We start from the raw sequence: 19,878 nt of genomic DNA, 5'->3' as shown, positions 1-19,878 counted from the left end.
CCGCTCCCCCTGATAGTGCAGTTATTCCTGGAAAGCTGAGTTGGGGCAGGCGCAAAAACAATGTTATCTCACTCTGTAGAGACAGAGAGATGAGTCTGGCCTTACCGTCCCAGATAACTGATTACAAATGTATGCCCTTGCTCAGGGCTACCGTTACCTTGAGAACCGGTTTAGTGTTCAGCCATTTCCTTAATTGCCCCCATCTCTCTCTGCCTTGACTGACTGACACTACCTGACATGGCTGCTCTTTGCCACGGTTGCTTGTCGCCCCTGTCTGGTCCCTTTGTTCTAGTTACAAAGATGCTGGTTATTTTCTATGCTTCGTGGGGAATTTGAATTTGGGGAAATGTTCAATTGAGTAGTTATGCTCTGCCCCAAAGCTTGCTTCATCAGGTAGATGTCAAAGAACGTTTTGACCACAGAATGCAGATGTTGCTCGTTTAGAACTGTCCTCAGGTAAGAGGCCTGCAAATTGTTCCATTCCAGAGCTTTGGGGATCGATGACGTCAGCCTCGAAAGTTTTTATCTCTATGGTTTTGACTTTCTCATATATGTTTTGTCCTCTTGAACGTGAAACTCATCTGTCTTCTACTAATGAGCTCTCTTATTCCTCCTCCTTCAATTGTGTTCATGGTCCCATCCCTCTCCTCCCCTCTGGAACACCTGCTATCTGACTGCATGTGCCTGCCCCTTCTCGCTCTCCTCTTATCTCTCTCTCCACTGCCGCCTCTCCAAGGCGGGGCGTTTCTGTCCCCCTCTCCTCAGTCAGAAGGCGGCCCACTCAAGGTGATGAAGAGTAAGTACTGGGAGCTCCAATTCAATATGACTTTATTTATCCCCTCATGGGCAATTAAGGCAGGTCTCAAATCAACTTCCTCGTCCTCCCTCTGGACAGATGTCCTGTCTTTTAACAGTTCACACTGTTTCCTTCCTTCCCCTCCTTTCTTTTACATCCACCTGCCCTGACGCTTGTCTCACTGTCTGCCCGCTTGAGACTGTTTGTCATTGTCGACACAGTCTCTTGGGCAGAAAACGACAAAACAAAAGCGGTCAGCGGCTGTATCCTGGTTAGTTGGCAGGTTATAAAGGGTTAATAAGAGTCATATCAAAGTAATAATAGATGGGTAGATGTGGAACAAAGGGCTTATTTAAATTATGTGTATGGACATACACAGTATAGAGCGGACATGATTCCCCTGTTCAATAACATGGCTAAGAAGCATCGAGCATACCCGTTCTACGGTACTTAGATATATGTATCTGAAACCTCCCGAAATAAGTAGCCCCAATAGGACCAGCAACACGTGTTTCCTCCTGATGAGAGAGGGTTAATGGTGGGGTTAAAGGGGGGTAAAGGGACTTCAGATGCTTCCATGGCCCTTAGATGTGGCCTGCAGCAGTATAACCATTAGAAATGAACCATAAACCTGGTGCCATTGCATTCCCATTGCTGTGCTATTGCGGTCCCATTGCTGTGCTATTGCCATCCCATTGCTGTGCTATTACGGTTTGGGTTGGGTTCTGTTGTGTTCCCATTAGCATCACACACAAACACACTCACACTCTCTCTCACACACCAGTCCACACCCGTCATCCTTGCCTCTAGAGAAAATATCACACCACACAAAACTGAGCTCTCTGCATTTGTAGACTCTGAGCTTGTGCTCCGCAATGAAGAGTTGCCAGGACCAAAGAGACGAAGGTAGCCCCATCGGCGGGTAATACCATCAGTTGTCAGGGGCCGCTATTTTATGAATATTTTTGTGTATGGTCTGTGGATTTATATCTACATATATATATGAAACATACATGGTTAATCTGTCAAATGAATGAGGTGAATGTGGCCTGTAGCTTTTTGTTTTAGAATAGATGATGGGCCGTAATGGTGCTTTGGAGCTGAAAGGGTCTGCTTCCTGATCTCGCTTTATGTCGATGGTCAGGCTGGCTGGCTGGCTGGCTGTGTGTGATCAGGCTTCTCATTGGACTAGGCTGCTCATTAGCTTGCCTGACTGAGATCTCTCCCTCCTTCTAATCTACAGGCAGTGCTAATGCGAGCAGGGGTGAGGAAGGGGTGGGGCTGGAGGAGGCAGGGTGAGGCAAACGGGGGAAGTGGGGTAAGGCTGGATCTTAAATCCAGGCCCAGTTTGGCAAGCCGCTCGCTGTCGGCGCCAATTACCACTGATTCCTTTGGATTTCTCCCCAACTACGACGGGTCCTTTATAGACAGCTGCTCTCTTTTCTCTGGGCCGGAGAGGGAGATGGGGAGAGAGGGAGGGGGAGGGGGAGTAAGAAGGGGTGGGTGACTGCATGAAGCTTTGCCCCGGTTTCTCGGTCAGCCTGTTGCCGTTGCTTCGCAGCAAGTCGGGTTTTTGCCTCCCCGGCAGGCAGGAATTAATGAATGATCCATAGTGTACTGGATCGTCAAGTTGAGAGGAGTTTTATAACTTAAACTCAGGTGATGTATCTATCCTACTGTTTTATTTGTTTTGGGTGAGCTTTATGCCTTGTCTGTCATTGGGATGTTAAAGATATGACCTTAGGTGTCTTAGAAAAGGTATGATGAGTCTTGTTATTCAGTTGTGTTAATTCTATTATTGTATAGTTTAGTGTTGGACCTGTTGATTGAGTTGTCAGTCTGATTTGGTTTCAAGGTTTCAGGTAGCCCTTGTTGATTTTACCTTTAATTGTTAATGTTATTTGAATACGTTGGTGTTATCTACACTGAGTTAGTCGGTTTGCTCGTATTTGTCAGTAAAAAATATTGAGTTGCACCCCATTTTGCCATCAGAACAGCCTCAATTCGTCAGGGCATGAACCCTACAAGGTGTCGAAAGCGTTCTACAGGGATGCTGGCCATGTTGACTCCAATGCTTCCCACAGTTGCCAAGTTGGCTGGATGTCCTTTGGGTGGTGGAGCATTCTTAATACACACGGGAGACTGTTGTGTGTGAAAAACCCAGCAGCATTGCAGTTCTTGACACACTCAAACCCGGTGCGCCTGGCACCTACTAATATAACCTGTTTAAAGGCACTTAAATATTTTGTCTTGCCCATTCGCCCTCTGAATGGTACACGTACACAATCTATGTCTCAATTGTAAAAAAAAAGATGTAAACTTCTTTAACTTGTCTCCTCGCTTTCATCTATACTGATTGAAGTGGATTTAACAAGTGACATCAATAATGGATCATAGCTTTCACCTGGATTCACTTGATCAGTCTGTCATGGAAAGAGGAGGTGTTCCTAAGGTTTTGAACACTCAGTGTATATACACAGTACACCCATTAGTCACTTAACTAAGTGCCTTTGCCATATTTTTAAAAACACTTTACTTGTTCAATATGACAGGCATTGCATGAATACATTTCTCAAGTAACTCAACCATTGTTCAATAACTGTTGTTGTGTTAATAGACAGTCACCATTGTCACTCGATGCATTCTTCAGACAAATCACCTGTTGGCATTACAGGATGTGTTCATTTCTTTACCAGATAGAAAACCGCTGTTTCTCCAATGTCCTTTACACGAGTACAATGTCCAAACAAAGTGCTTTTGTTTTCTAGATTTAACAATTAATAGCAGACCCAATTTTTAGGGCACTATTCTGTCGTAAAGAGATTGGGGGCCGTGGCAGCGAAACAGGATTTTTTTGTTTTACACAATGAGCTGTTACGGTCGCTGTGCTGGAGCATTCCTAATCTGTGCATCTTGATTGTCTGTTTCGGTTTGGTCGCGTGAAATAATTTGCTGCAGCATTTTCTCAGTTGCAGCATATTGGCAGACTGTGTCAATCTATCTCTACATTAGCTCTAGAGTGGTGCAAAGTCGTGTTCTTTCCCTTGGAGTTGCACTCGCAGATTATTTGCAGATTTGCCTAAATATATCATCCGGTGCATGTGACCCTTCTGGCCAAAATAGTTTTTCGCTTAGTTTCCAAACCATATGATCATTGGAGATGAATTGAGTAGAACCCAAAAGCGGAGGCTCCATTATGGTCCTGTCACAAGGGGTGTCATTTTACTCCAAGTGGAGCCAAGGAGGCACTCAAAAAATGATACAATAAAAACAGCATCAAGGCTCCTCTGCACTCATTTCCTCTTTTGCGTTTCATACAAGCCTTAGGTCAGTATTGTATCTGCCACTGACCGATGGGCAGATGAAATATTCAACAGCCAGGTATCTACCAGTGCCCAGTGTCAATCGCCACCAAGTCTCACTCTCTCGCTCTCCCGTCTCTCTCTCCTCTTTCTCTTTCTCTCCTCTTCTCTCTCCCTCTCCCTGACCGATTGGCAGATGAAATATTCAACATCCAGGTGTCTGTCAGTGTCACTCGCCACTAGGGCTGTGGCAGCCACAACATTTTGTCAGCTGGTGATTGTCAAGCAAATAACTGCCGGTCTCACGGTAATTGACACCGTTAATTAACATAAACACATTTAGCATCTCCTGGCTTCTACACATAGCCTACAAGCCACTGATGTAGACCTTTGGAACATATACATTTTTAAAAGTCTGATAAATTCATGTAATATAGCCTACACCTTCACAATGAATCCATTATTTATTTTAGTCTAAAGAAACATGATATGAAGAAAATGTAGTCTGTTTCAGAAGAACAAAATAGCATACTCTGAGTTGTCCTGATCTGGCAATGCCATCTGGCTGTGGGCTACACTCATGTAGCAGACAAGATTTGCTTAAATTTACGTGGCATTATTTTGTAGTATTTTATAGTATGAAGAGTACAATTGAACAAAGCTGAATAAAATAGAAAGGATATTTTCTCCAAATGATTTGAGGGAGTGCGAACATGCGTCTATTCTGTGTTGAGCGGTTAAGAAACAGCTTTGTCTATATGCTTAATTTAGAGTTATTTATGTAATTTAGTTGTAATGCAAAACAGTGTAAAACAAAATGTATGTAAAAATAAAAATTATACATTCTAAGGCTGCAAAATGCGACTAATGATGATTTGAAAAAAGTTGCATGAAGGACATGAGCTCTGCTTTGTTTTGTGTAGGCTGTACACATTTCATCAGTCTCTCATTCACAATTTGACAAGCATGTGATACTGCCTCAAATTTCCCAGGAGGAATCCCCTTTGTGTGGCTGTAATGCCCACTAAAAGAATCCATGCCTTTTGCGGCCAGTGGCCGTTTTGCCCTTGGGCTGAATATAATCATTTGCATTCCCTTCTCCATGCGTGCTGTGTGCTCACGCACATGGCTCTCCGTCACGTGATCGGTCTTTCTCACAGGCTACAGGTGAAGACGGACACATCGGGGACGTACTTATCCATTTCCAAGGTGCATATTGAAGACATTGGAAGAACTGTCCACATTTCCTTTTCAGCCAAGAAGTAGGCCTAATGAACGGCAAAAGTACTAGCCTATGTCAATCTACTATCCCCCATAGTACAAAAGTTGACCTATTATTTCCTGTGTGAGAAATAAATATTCCAAACATAGTCTGGGACAGGTGTGGGATGTGATAGATCCCAAATTAATACAACCTCTAGCATCCCCCCAAAAATGTATCCAATGTGGCTGGTGCAACAGATCAGAATGTTTAGCTTAAAATGTTGATCAACTATTGGGCTATTTCTTCGAATTATAAGCGCAGCAATGCGCACACGGCAGTAGGCTATAAGCTCGAATGTTCCATTAGCGGGAAAACGCCTTTATCAAAAGTGACCACAAATGCAATCATGCATGTAATGCTTTTATTATGAAGGTGCATTTCTATGGTGAAAATGATCCCCACAAACTTGAAACCCACGCGCTGCGAATGTATGCCAGTTAGGGTCTACACCCTTTGTAAAGCGGATTAATGTGCTTAATTTTAAGAAGTTATTTGGTCACTTTTAGTTGTGATACAAACCTTTTCAAAACATATAGGCCTATGGACTAGGCTACATGAGGTGTGGGTCTATGATTTAAAAAATTTGCATAAAGGTATGCATTGTTTCTTGCTTTACGCTGGGCATCATTCACAAGTGATAATATATAATTGATGGGCTAATATTGTCACCCATCCCACTATTCTTGATTTAATCTTGTACATATACTAAATAATATGTGTGAAATTAGTTTTGATTTAGAAGTGACCATTATCATGCACCTGTCTCGAAGCAGAGGCAGAGGGAAAAAATCCATGTAATCCATGCACTTAAATAGCAAATGGAGGACGCCTTTCCCATGGTTATACTCCTATACTCCTGTTGTAAAGACAAGCAATGTGCTTAATATTAGGAAAGTTAAGATATAAATATAATAGGCCTAGCCTATAGAAAACTGATTGGATCCTCCTCCTTTTAATAGAAGCCATCACTCTGTTTTCTCATGCAATTGCATAGCCTATAGAAATGTTGCGCAACATGAAGTGTTTGATTAGATTTTTGATTACAAAAAGGGAGGTTCGTCACTCCAGTGCCTTGCCGTTCGCCTTCGCACCCCTGGGCCAGACTACACTCAATTATAGGATCTACTGAAGAGATGAGTCTTCAGTTAAGACTTAATGTTTGAGACCGAGTCTGCGTCTCTAACATGGACTGGCAGACCATTCCATGAAAATTGAGCTCTATAGGAGAAAGCCCAGCATCCAGCTGTTTGCTTAGAAATTCTAGGAACAATAAGGAGGACTGTGTCTTGTGACCATTGCCTACGTGTAGGTACAGTATGTACGGCAGAACCAAATCAGTGAGATGGGTAGGCTCGAGTCCATTTTATGCTTTGTAGGTTAGCAGTAAAACCTTGAAATTAGCCCTAGCCTTAACAGGAAGCCAGTGTTGCGAGGCTAACACTGGGGTAATTTTGGGGTTCTAGTCAAGATTCAAGCAGCTGTATTTAGCACAAGTTGAAGTTTATTTAGTGCCTTGTCCAGGTAGCTGAAGAGTAGAGCATTGCAGTAGTCCAATCTTGAAGTGACAAAATCATGGATGAGTTTTTCTGCATCAAAGTTGGACAAAAAGGTTAAGATTTTTGCAATCTTAGGAAGATGATGATAAAAAGGCTGCTCTTTAAATATTTTGTATATGTTTGTTAAAGGAGAGATCAGGGTCCAGAGTAACGCCAAGGTCCTTCATAGTTTTATTTGAGACGACTTGAACAGCCATCGAGATTCATTTTCAGATCTGACAGCAGATCTCTTTGTTTCTTGGGACCTAGAACTAGCATCTCTGTTTTGTATGAGCTTAAAAGTAAACATTTGCCGCCATCCACTTCCTTATGTCTGAAACGTAGGCTTCCAGGGTCAAGGTTTGACTTTTCCAGGAGAGGGACACCATGCAAATAGTCCAAGTAGCCATTTGATTACCTGTTCAGCAGTCTTATGGCTTGTTGGTAAAAGCTGTTGAGAAGCCTTTTGGTCCTAGACTTGGCGCTCCGGTACCGCTTACATTTACATTTACATTTAAGTCATTTAGCAGACGCCGCTTGCCATGCGGTGGCAGAGAGATTGGGGTGGCTGGGGTCTTGACAATTTTTAGGGCCTTCCTCTGACACAGTCTGGTGTACAGGTCCTGGATGGCAGGCAGCTTAGTCCCAGTGATGTATTGACCGTACTCACTACCCTCTGTAGTGCCTTGCGGTCAGAGGCCAAGCAGTTGCCGTACCAGGCAGTGATACAATCAATCAGGATGCTCTCAATGGTGCAGCTGTATAACCTTTTGAGGATCTGAGGACCCATGCCAAATCTTTTCAGTCTCCTGAGGGGGGATGGGTTTTGTTGTGTCCTCTTCACGACTGTCTTGGTGTGTTTGGACCATGTTAGTTTGTTGGTGATGTGGACACCAAGGAACTTGAAGCTCTCAACCTGCTCCACTACAGCCCGTCGATGAGAATGGGGCGTGCTCGGTCCTCCTTTTCCTGTAGTCCACAATCATCTCATTTGTCTTGATTACGTTGAGGGATAGGTTGTTAAGCTGGCACCACCCGGCCAGGTCTCTTATAGGCTGTCTCGTTGTTGTCGGTGATCAGGCCTACCACTGTTGTGTCTTCTGCAAACTTAATGATGGTGTTGGAGTCGTGCCTGGCCATGCAGTCGTGGGTGAACAGGGAGTACAGGAGGGGACTGAGCACGCACCCCTGAGGGGCTCCAGTGTTGAAGATCAGCGTGGCAGATGTGTTGCTACCTACCCTCACCACCTGGGGGTGTCCTGTCAGGAAGTCCAGGATCCAGTTGCAGAGGGAGGTGTTTAGTCCCAGGATCCTTAGCTTAGTGATGAGCTTTGAGGGCACTTTGGTGTTGAACGCTGACATATAGTCAATGAATAGCATTCTCAAGTACGTGTTCCTTTTGTCCAGGTGGTGAGGTGCTGCCAGTTCTGTGCAGACACAGGACAACTGTTTTTGAGAAATATCCATATTCAAGAAAGCGTCCGTAATTTGTTTTCAAATGATAATGATCTTTTCATCTAAGAAGTTAATGAATTCATCACTGCTGAAGTGAAGGCCAACCTCACTCGGGGAATACTGCTATTTAGTTAACTTTGCAACAATTTTTGATTGTTTGTTTTTATTCTCCTCAATCAAGTTAGAGAAATAGGGCAGCAGTGAGGGCTTTTTGTTATTGCATGGTACCGTCTTTCCAAGCTAGTCAGAAGACTTACAATTTGCGCCATTTCTGTTCCAGTTTTCTGGAAGCTTGCTTCAGGGCTCTGTATTTTCTGTATACCAGGGAGCTAGTTTCTTGTGACACGTTTCTTTTAGCGGTGCGACTGCATATAGGGTATTATGCAAGGTTAAGTTTACATTCTCGGTTAGGTGGTTAACTGATTTTTGTACCACAATGTCCTTTGGTAGGTGGAGGGAGTCTGGAAGGACATCAAGGAATCTTTGGGTCGACAATCCTTGGTTGGGGTCTAAGCTAATTTTTTGTTACCATTAAACGTAATAAGATGTGGACTTCTCCATGAGAATATTGAAGTAGCCAAAAACGTGAATGTTATCTGCCATGACTACAAGTTCCGATAGGAATTCAGGGATCTCAGCGAGGAACGCTGTATACGGCCCAGGAGGCCTGTCAACAGTACCTATAAAAAGGGATTGGGTAGGCTGCCTAGATTTCTCCCCCCTCTCTCTTTCCTCTCTCCCCTCACTCTTTCTTCTCTCTTTCTTCCCCCCTTGCTCTCTCTCCTCTCTCGTTTGCTCCCCTCTCTCTCTTCCTCTCTCTCTTGCTCTCTCTCTCCCCCTGCCTCACTTTTCCATTCATTTTTTTTGTCCTCCCCAGGCAACAAATCTTTCAACATGATGTCCCCCACTGGAGACAACTCTGAGCTGCTGGCCGAAATAAAAGCGGGGAAGAACCTGAAGCCCACTCCACACAGTAAAGGCTACACCACTGTCTTCTCCAACAGCGGCCCGCCGGGCAACGACGTAGGTGGCACAATATCTACAGGAAAGGGAAAGGGGGATACCTAGTCAACTGAAATGTGTCTTCCCCATTTAACCCAACTCCTCTGAATCAGAGAGGTGCGGGGGGGGCTGCCTTAATCGACATCCACGTCATCGGCGCCTAGGGAACAGTGGATTAACTGCCTTGCTCGGGGGCAGAACGACAGATTTTTGCCTTGTCAGATGATATGTTCATTGTAGCAGACACTTTATCCACACTCAACAAAGACTAATGATTCACATATTCTGTATGGGCCAAATCCAAACTTCAATTTAAGTCAAATTTTCACTTGCTTAAGTGTTAAGTGTCAATGTGAGACTAAGAGAAAATTTGACTTAAGTAGAAGTTAGGATTCGCCCCAAGTACGTATTCAAGGGAAAATATGGTGCTGTTACAAACTCCAGCATGCTCCAACGAACTGAGCCATCAGATTGGATAGTGTAGTATTAGCAAAGCAGTTTGACTCATTCTGGAAAATTAGGTTCAGTAATCTGTGTTGGAGGTAATATGGGATCGCTAGTCACTTAGTCCTTCTTTAAAAGCGACATTCAAACAGCATTCTATCATGTGGTCTGTTGTCGTTGGCAATAAGAAATGTTCAAACAAACTGTGCCATCATATCTACTTGCCAACGCAGGAGTTAGCGGTTGTAGCCAGAGTAGGACAGCGAGACTCATCCCCTTTGACGTTGTCCAAAAGTGCTCGTCTTACTACTGACCATTGGAAGAGCAAAGCCAAAACACAGAAATATTAATACCAAAGATATACTTGTGAGGGAATCGTGACTTTTTAGCTCAGACAGTAGTAGAAGTAGTCAGAACTGAGTATTAGGAGAGACCGTAACTTTGTGTACTGCCAACATAAAATCATTGTTTGCAATAAGCCAAGGGAAACGGTTATGTCATTATAACCAGGTTGTACAGCTAAGACTGGAAGTCATTCTAGGCAATATCCACAATGCTACCGCATCTGAAACTGTGTTCAATTGTAAAGGCTTCTGCTGCATAGGCAAATATTTGGATTTGCCCAAAATACTAATTTACTATATAATACTACAGTACTTACTATAGAATTCTGTAGTATACTGTAGAATACTACACTGTAGTATCCCTCGCGTGTTTAGTACTTACCAGGAATGTTGTAGTATACTGTAGACTATTATAGTAAATACTCCACTATTATCTGCAAAAGGACATTGTAGTAAATACTACAGTAATGTCTGCAAAAACACTACAGTAAATACTAAAGTATATTACAATCCGCAAAAACACTACATTAATTACTATAGTATATACTACCACTCGCATTTCACATGATCAACATACACTGTGTGTGTACTGTACAGTGTGACCATTGTCCCTTTGAGACTAACCAGACAGTGACCTCAGCCATTTGCACATATCACAATATGATCATTTAACACATGGTCAAATGATGACTCACTGATGGCTGAACAAACATGTCACTGAATGGTGGCTTTTAATGCTGCTGACTGCACTCTGCTACTGTGGAGAAGAATTGAGGAAGTCTAAAACTCTGTGACCTGACTCGAGCCATTGTTCTCCTCCTGGTAGCAGAGCTGGCCTGGCCTCAACCCCCATGCTTGGTTGCATAACACGGAGTCAGCCCAAAGCGTCCACTCAGCGAACACAATACAATAAGCAATCCAATACTAGTGGCGCTCTGTGTGGGCATTGTCTTTTCTTCTTAATTGTCGTGTGACACATCAAAACAATGTGTTAGGTTCTCCAGTTATTCTAAAAGCACTCTGGCTCATTTCAAATGCACTCCCCTACGTATTTATTTGGACGGTGAAGCTAAAATGATTTATTTGGCTCTATATTCTAGCATTTTGGATTTGAGATCAAATATTTTTTTGAGTAGACAGTACAGAATGTCACCTTTTTATTTTAGGGTATTTTCATACATACAGTACCGGCCAAATATATTGGCACCCTTTCACTTTTCTTAAATAATTCTCTATTTCTTCTCAAATAAATTGAAAATGTAAAAACACTTTAGTTCTCCACACCTTGTTATTCGATTTTCAACAATATTTTTGTAAACTTAAAGGGAAATGTCACTGCTGCTCTATTTCACCATATGTCCATTTCATATGTTATTAACATATGAAATTAACATACCATGTGTGTCATAAAAATTGCAACACGCAAATAGGAGCGTTTCTGCATCTCACTGGTTTTTAACAGGCCGTCGACATGTTCTGGTTGTTAGCAAACCACAATATCCAGAATTCATAGCGATTTCAGGACGTGCAGAAATATCAAAATGTCTGTGTTTGTAGCCAGCACTTCCCGCCAGAGGATTTCGAAACTGATGGGGTTTCCAGGTGGTCGGACGTTAAAGTGATGCTATTCCATTGATTTGCCCTTTCACTTCAAAGAAGTCAAGCTGAGGTAAAGGGAGCTAACGTTACCTAGCTAACTAGCTAGCGAACTGCATGTGTTTATCTAAACCAAAATCTAGCTAGCTAGCTTTCATAATACACTGGCTAAACATTCCAAAGCAAGTCAATGTAAATAGCCAGCTGTTATCTGGCGACGTGATTTGAAACGTTGCATTGTGAGCTTCATTAGGTTAATTTAGCTAGCTACAGCCTACTGGACTGTATCTAACCGTTAACTAGCTAACGATCTAACTACCACAGAGGCTAACGTGATTATGTGTTTATAGAGTCCGAGCCCATCTGCAGCAGCATCAAGCTCAGCACCAGGAACTATTGTAAGTCACCGTTGCTAAATCTTTCCATGACTCCATGATGAGCAAATACATATACTGGAGCTAGGCATAAACATGTTCTGTGTCTTGTTGTTATATAAGCTACAACTTCTACTGTAGTTTTCTCTATATTATGGCGGCTTAGCTGATTGTTCATGTTTGAAAATGGAAAAAGGAGATATTAGGTGTTTGTGACTGACTGGTGTCTGTTGGGGGGGGGGGGGGGGGGGGAAGGTCAATATGCATGATCTATTGACATAAGGGGTGTGGGTATTGATGGGGACAAAGTAGTAAAATGTTGACTAATCACGGACTACTATGTGTCCTACAGACTAATAACCCTGCTACCGATGACGATGAACTTAACACCAGCTTTAGTAGTACAGAGCCCGTAGACCCATTGGATGAAAGCTTTCAGCCGGGAACAAGCTCAACATCATCTGACTCGGAAACAAGCCAGGACGGCCAAAGGCATTTATGAAAGCACAAATACCCTCTTGAGAAAACAACATCACCAATACACTAAACTGTCTACAAGCCAAGTGCTCCTCAAAATTGTCACACCCTTGTAGTCAGTTCTTTGTGAGGGGTTGTTAGTCTATACTCTTCTAGCCTATTCACTCCATTGTTGGCAGTGATTGTCTACTCAACAGCACAACTGTGGATGCTCATACACAACAATACACAACTAGACTGTCTACATGTCAAACCCCCCCCCCCTCAAACATTTCACATCTGTTAGCATCCCATCTCAAAGCCCCATTATTGACTCTTGAGTGTAACAAAACACATACCAGTCTACTGTTCCATGTTTGTTTTACAGATTAACATGGTTAATTTTATGGTTATACATCCTAATGATCAGACGTCATGTCTTTCCAGGATACTTACAGTACAAACAATTATTCTGCAAAAGGTCAAAGAAGTGGGTGGTGTAGAAAGTGCAGAAGCCCAGAACCCACCACTTCAGGGAGACGCTTATCCACCTAGTTGTAGAGTGCAGAAAATAACAGACTGTTGTCTACAAGAAGCCAGACTCACAGCTCCCCAAACCCTGCCAACATTGCCACAGCGCCAAAGCCTGCTAAACCAGCTGACATTACCCAACAGTAGAAGAGGTGCACCAGCTGAAGAACATTCTGGAACCTGCCTGGAACATTCAACCAGCACCCATATTCAGTTAGATGGATGTTTTAGTATAATATAGAATACCTAGTATGTTCAACTGCCTTGTGGTATAGATATTGCTGCCTCTCAAAAGTTTGTACACACCTACACATTTTCGACATTGTAGAATAATTGTGAAGACATAAAATATGTAATAACACATGGAATTATGTAGTAACCAAAAAAGCGTTAAAAAAAAATCCAAATATATTCTATATTTGAGATTCTTCAAAGTAGCCACCCTTTGCCTTGATGACAGCTTTGCACACTCTTGACATTCTCTCAACCAGCTTCACGAGGAATGCTTTTCCAACTGTCTTGATGGAGTTCCCACATATGCTGAGCACTTGTTGGCTGCATTTTCTTCACTCTGCGGTCCAACTCATCCCAGACCATCTCAATTGGTTTGAGGTCGGGTGATTGTGGAGGCCAGGTCATCTGATGCAGCACTCCATCACTCTCCTTGGTCAAATAGCCCTACACAGCCTGACGGTGTGTTGGGTCATTGTCCTGTTGAAAAACAAATGATAGTCCCACTAAGCGCAAACCAGATGGGATGGCATACCAGCCATGCTGGTTAAGTGTGCCTTGAATTCTAAATAAATCACAGATCGTGTCACCAGCAAAGCACCACCACACCTCCTCCTTCATGCTTCACGGTGGGAACTACACATACTACTACATGAGGTAGTCACCTGGAATGCATTTCAATTAACAGGTGTGCCTTGTTAAAAGTTAATTTATGGAATTTCTTAATGTGTTTGATACAATTAGTTGTGTTGTGACAAGGTAGGGGTGGTATACAGAAGATAGCCCTATTTGGTAAAATACCAAGTCCATATGGCAACGAACAGCTGAAATAAGCAAAGAGAAACAACAGTCCATTACTTTTAGACATGAAGGTCAGTCAATCTGGAAAAATTCAAGACCTTTGAATGTTTCTTCAAGTGTAGTTGCAAAAACCTTCAAGCACTGTGATGAAACTGGCTCTTGTGAGGAAAGGAATGGAAGACCCAGAGTTACCTCTGCTGCAGTGGATAAGTTCATTAGAGTTACCAACCTCAGAAATTGCAGCCCAAATAAATCCTTCCCAGAGTTCCTGTAACAGACACATCTCAACATCAACTGTTCAGAGGAGACTGTGTGAATCAGGACTTCATGGTCAAAATGCTGCAAAGGAACCAGTACTGAAGGACACCAATAAGTAGAAGATACTTGTTTGGGCTAAGAAACACAAGCAATGGACATTAGACCGATGGAGATCTGTCCTTTTGGTCTGATGAATCCAGATTTGAGATTGTTCCAACCTCTGTGTCTTTGTGAGATGAAGAGTAGGTGAATGGATAATCTCTGCATGTGTGGTTCCCCACCGTGAAGCATGGAGGAGGTGTGGTGGTGCTTTGTTGGTGACACGGTCTGTAATTTATTTAGAATTCAAGGCACACTTAACCAGCATAGCTACCACAGCATTTTGCAGCAATATGTCATTCCATCTGGTTTGCTCTTAGTGGGACTATCGTTTTGTTTTTCAACAGGACAATGACCCAACACACCTTCAGGCTGTGTAAGGCTATTTGACCAAGAAGGAGAGCTGCATCAGATGACCTGGCCTCCACAATCACCCGACCTCAACCCAAATGAGATGGTTTGGGATGAGTTGGACCGCAGAGTGAAGGAAAAGCAGCCAACAAGTGCTCAGCATATGTGGGAACTCCTTCAAGATTGTTGGAAAAGCATTCCTCATGAAGCTGGTTGAGAGAAGGCTAAGAGTGTGCAAAGCTGTCGTCAAGGCAAAGGGTGGCTAATTTGAAGACTCTAAAATATATTTTGATTAGTCAAACACTTTTTTGGTTACATGATTCCATATGTTTCTTTTTTCATTCAAGAAAAACTTGAGTGAGTAGGTGTGTCCAAACTTTTGACTGGTACTGTGTATGATGTTTTATATAATATTCTTTACAAGTGTACTGACAAGTGACTAAATGATTCCCGCTGCATCAGAAACCAATAGTGTTGACTTCAACTTCTGGATCAATGCATTGTGATGTTCATGAAATGTATTTGGATAAACTAGTGTTGTGACGTTGCTATCTTTTGTCACGCTGGTATAAAGGATTTGGAGACAGGCACAGGAATACACAATAGCAGTTTTTAATACACCCAAAACAAACACGTATACAAAAACACTTTTGTATCCAAACAAAAGTGCATGATCCTCACGTTCTCTGGTCTAATGTAAATTTCGTTAGGAGTCCTTTTATAAACACTTGGGAAAAAAGGGCGTTCCCTCCTTTTGTCATAATGTCTGTGCTCACATGGGCGTGTTTACTGACTGGGTAAAACTTTACATGAAAGACAAGTCTCATTTAGAAGGCTACAATCACATTTCATCTTCTCACAAATAGTTTCATATTTAATCATATAAGTTCCACAGCATTTAGATGTAAATCTGATAACTGGGACAAATACATTTGTAGAGTTACCATTATTTGGTTATACTGTCCTTAATGATATCACAAAACAACAACTTATTTGACATGATTATTGTTTAGAGCCCCACCAACCATTTCCCACATTATTTACATTAGAAATATTGTTTCGATTACTAACCTTTTGATGTTTACAGACAGACATGAAAAACTACAGGTAATCTAGTAAAAAAAACATAGAATTCACAAGAGTATAACAAAAACAGCAAAAGAAAAACATTGACAGGTCAGGGAATCAGCCTCAAAATCCTTCATCAATGATTTAAAATCACCAATCAGGACAAGTTCTTCAAGTTTAAAAGTATTTTGTAAGGCGTTCCAAGCCGATGGCGCATAGGACGTAAAAGACCTTTTACCAAATTCAGTTCAGACATTTGTAACAGTTAGCAGGATAAAGTCCTGCGAACGAAGAGAGTACCCACCACATTTCTGAACAATAAATATGGCCAAATAAAATGGCCCCAAAATGTCTTTCTAAATAAAAGTATACCAGTGACTGAGCCTACGGTTGACAAGAGAAGGCCAGTCAACCCTGGTATATAAAGTGTGGTGATGTGTGAGGGTAAATTTCTAACACAACCAAAACAAACTGCAAATGCATCCAACAAGTTTGTAGAGTTACAAGCAAGCTTGATATGGTCATTGCGTACTAGGAATATGAAACTTTTGAATACTTTAATACACTAAGTTAATTTTCCCAAATACTTATGATACCTTCAAATGGGGGGACTAGATACATAAAGTGCTTTCATTTCTAAATGGTAAAACATATGTATGAAAATACCCTCAAATAAAAAGTGACATTCTGTACAGTCACCTCATATAAAACATTTCATCTCAAATCCAAAATACTGGCGTATAGAGCCAAATTTAATGTTTTAGCTTCACTGTCCAAATAAATACAGTGCCTTCGGAAAGTATTCAGACCCATTGATTTCCCCCCAAATTGTGTTACGTTACAGCCTTATTCCAAAATGTAATAGATATTTTTTTTACCTCATCAGTCTACACACAATACCGCATAATGACAAAGCAAAAACAGGTTTTTAGAAATGTTTGGTAATATATATATATATAGTTTTATATATATATATATATATATATATCACATTTACGTAAGTATTCAGACCCTTTACTCAGTACTTTGTTGAAGCACCTTTGGCAGCAATTACAGCATTGAGTCTTCTTGGGTATGACGCTACAAGCTTGGCACACCTGTATTTGGGGAGTTTCTCCCATTCTTCTCTGCAGATCCTCTCAAGCTCTGTCAGGTTGGATGGGGAGCATTGCTGCACAGCTATTTTCAGGTCTCTCCAGAGTTATTCGATTGGGTTCAATTCCGTGCTTTGACTGGGACACTCAAGGACATTGAGACTTGTCCCGAAGCCACTCCTGCGTTGTCTTGGCTGTGTGCTTAGGGTTATTGTCCTGTTGGAAGGTGAACCTTCAGCCCAGTCTGAGGTCCTGAACACTCTGGAGCAGGTTTTCATCAAGGATCTCTCTGTACTTTGCTCCGTTCATCTTTGCCTCAATCCTGACTAGTCTCCCAGTCCCTGCCACTGAAAAACATCCTCACAGCATGATGCTGCCACCACCATGCTTCACCGTAAGGATGGTCCCAGGTTTCCTCCAGATGTGACGCTTGGCATTCAGGCCAAATAGTTAAATCATGTTTTCATCAGACCAGAGAATCTTGTTCCTCGTGGTCTGGGAGTGCTTAGGTTGTCTTTTGGCAAACTCCAAGCGGGCTGTCATGTGCAAGGATTTCCCTACCGGCCAGACCCTGCCTAACCCGGAAGAAGCTAGGCCAATTTTGCGTCGCCCCACGGACCTCCCGGTCGCGGCCGGTTAAGACAGAGCCTTGGCGCGAACCCAGAGTCTCTGGTGGCACAGCTGGCGCTGCAGTACAGCGCCCTTAACCACTGCTCCACCCGGGAGGCCTGGATTTTTTTTAATTTCATCCATTTTAGAATTAGGCTGTAACCTAACAAAATGTGGAAAACGTCAAGGGGTCTGAATACGTTCCAAAGGCGATGTACATAGGGGAGTGTCAATGTTGTAGATTCTATGAAGTGTATGGATATTGCAATTGAGCCCATGTAGTTTAAGCCATGGACAAACTCCAGTTTGACTTTTATACCCCTTCCATCCTCCAGGGAGAGAGCCCTACGTCCCCGCCCCCGACCCGCACGGTCAGCCCGCCATCAGCCAAGCCCATGTCCCCGCCCCCTGCTGCCAGCGCCACTTCGCCACCCACCACCCCCAGCCCGGTTGGCACTGGCACGCCCCGGACCCTCTCCACCTCTCAGAGCAGCGAGCAGCTCCTCAATGGGAATGGCAGCGGAGCAGCGTCAGCATCTAGCCTGATGGGTCAGACCAGGAAGGGTAGCCTGGCGGACGTGGAGGCCCTCGTGCCCACACACGATGAGCAGGGCCGGGCCATCCCCGAGTGGAAGAGGCAGGTCATGGTACGCAAGCTCCAGGTCAAGATGCAGGAGGAGGAAGAACACAAACGCAAGGTAGGCATGAATGGGAGGGGGTGTGAGAGAAAGATAGAAGTCCAAGTGTGATGAGAAAGATTCACAGTTTTAGCTCTCCTTTTTGTGCTGCTGTCACATAACTGGTGCTCGGGGGAATACCACGGTCAAGCGTGGTTAAAAGGGATTGAAAGCACAAGGAGGATGGCTGAAATGTGGGTTGGTGTGCGATTTTGGTGGGTTGGTTTTGTTTGAACGCATGCTCAAGCCTTTGCTGTGTCTTTTGAAAGAGCTTGATATGGCCACCACTGCATGTCAGAATATGGTATATGGATTATATTCCTTAAAGGGAGCTACATTTGGTTTGAGTAAGAACATTATAGTTGTAGTGCTTCTGATGTTTTATGGGTGTTGCAGTATCTGATGGCTGAGTTTATAATCTGAATTGATTGTTCATTTTATAATCTGTTTAGAAGTAGGCAGGTTGTAGTCAGATGGTTTGAGGACTACACGAGCAGTCTACTTTCAGTCATTACTTTTACGTTTTAATATACAGTGCCTTCGGAAAGTATTCAAACTCCTTGACATTTTTCATATTTTGTTCTCTTAAAGCCTTATTCTATTTTTATTTTATTTTGTATTTCCTCTCATCAATCTACACACAATACCCCATAATGACAAAGCAAAAACAGGTGTTTAAAAATGTAAGGATGATCAATGGAAACGGGATGCACATGAGCTCAATTTCGAGTCTCATGCTTATGTAAATAAGTATTTCTGTTTTGTTTTTTTAAGTCTAAAAACTTGTTTTCGCTTTGTCAATATGGGGTATTGTGTGTAGATTGCTGAGGATTTCTTGTTATTTAATCCATGTTAGAATAAGGCTGTAACTTTAAAAAATCAAGGGGTCTGAATTCTTTCCGAAGGCACTGTACATGTTTTGTTATTAGATGAACAACAATTCTTTTCAGAGGTTATGTTTTAAGTCTTGTTATGTGTCAATAAGTTAGTATGTGTCGTCGAAGTCTCTGGTCTGCCTGGCTGCTTGGTACTAGTACCTGTGCCCTTAGTATCGGCTACTATTACCTGTGGGAGCTTGAACATAAATTATTTTTCACAATGGCATCAGTTTTATCATAATACAATTAAAAACATGAATAATTGATTGACATGTTAGAACTGTGCATGTATTCCCCATGTCGAATGTCTTTAAAGCAGTTTGAGGGATTCTTTGCTCTTGTTCCTCTTTTAGAACTATTGATAATAGGAAACTTGCAACAGACAATACCAGTCAAAAGTTTGGACACACCTACTCATTCTAGTTTCTACATTGTAGAATAATAGTGAAAACATCACTATGAAATAACACATAGAATCATGTAGTAACCAAAAAAGTGTTAAACAAATCCAAATATATTTAAAAAATGTGTGATTCTTCAAAGAAGCCACCCTTTGCCTTGATGACAGCTTTGCACGCTCTTGGAATTCTCTCAACCATCTTCATGAGGTAGTGACCTGGAATGCATTTCAATTAACAGGTGTGCCTTGTTAAAAGATCATTTGTGGAATTTCTTTCCTTCTTAATGCTTTTGAGCCAGAAGATAGCCCAATT

General features: G+C 42.4%; 1 protein-coding gene across 1 annotated transcript in view; it reads left to right on the top strand.

The window, feature by feature from the left end:
• espn (espin) overlaps positions 1-19,878 on the top strand; it is a 98,774-nt gene that overhangs the window by 62,925 nt on the left and 15,971 nt on the right. Inside the window, 3 exon segments of the mRNA XM_065020660.1 lie at positions 737-796; positions 9,230-9,375; positions 17,946-18,308. Coding sequence (XP_064876732.1) covers positions 737-796; positions 9,230-9,375; positions 17,946-18,308 — 569 coding nt within the window.

This window comes from Oncorhynchus nerka, linkage group LG7 (assembly GCF_034236695.1).
Source record: "Oncorhynchus nerka isolate Pitt River linkage group LG7, Oner_Uvic_2.0, whole genome shotgun sequence".
In the NCBI taxonomy this organism is placed as follows: Eukaryota; Metazoa; Chordata; class Actinopteri; order Salmoniformes; family Salmonidae; genus Oncorhynchus; species Oncorhynchus nerka.
Note: the sequence above shows the minus strand (reverse complement) of the source record. Positions and strands in the feature narration are given on the sequence as shown.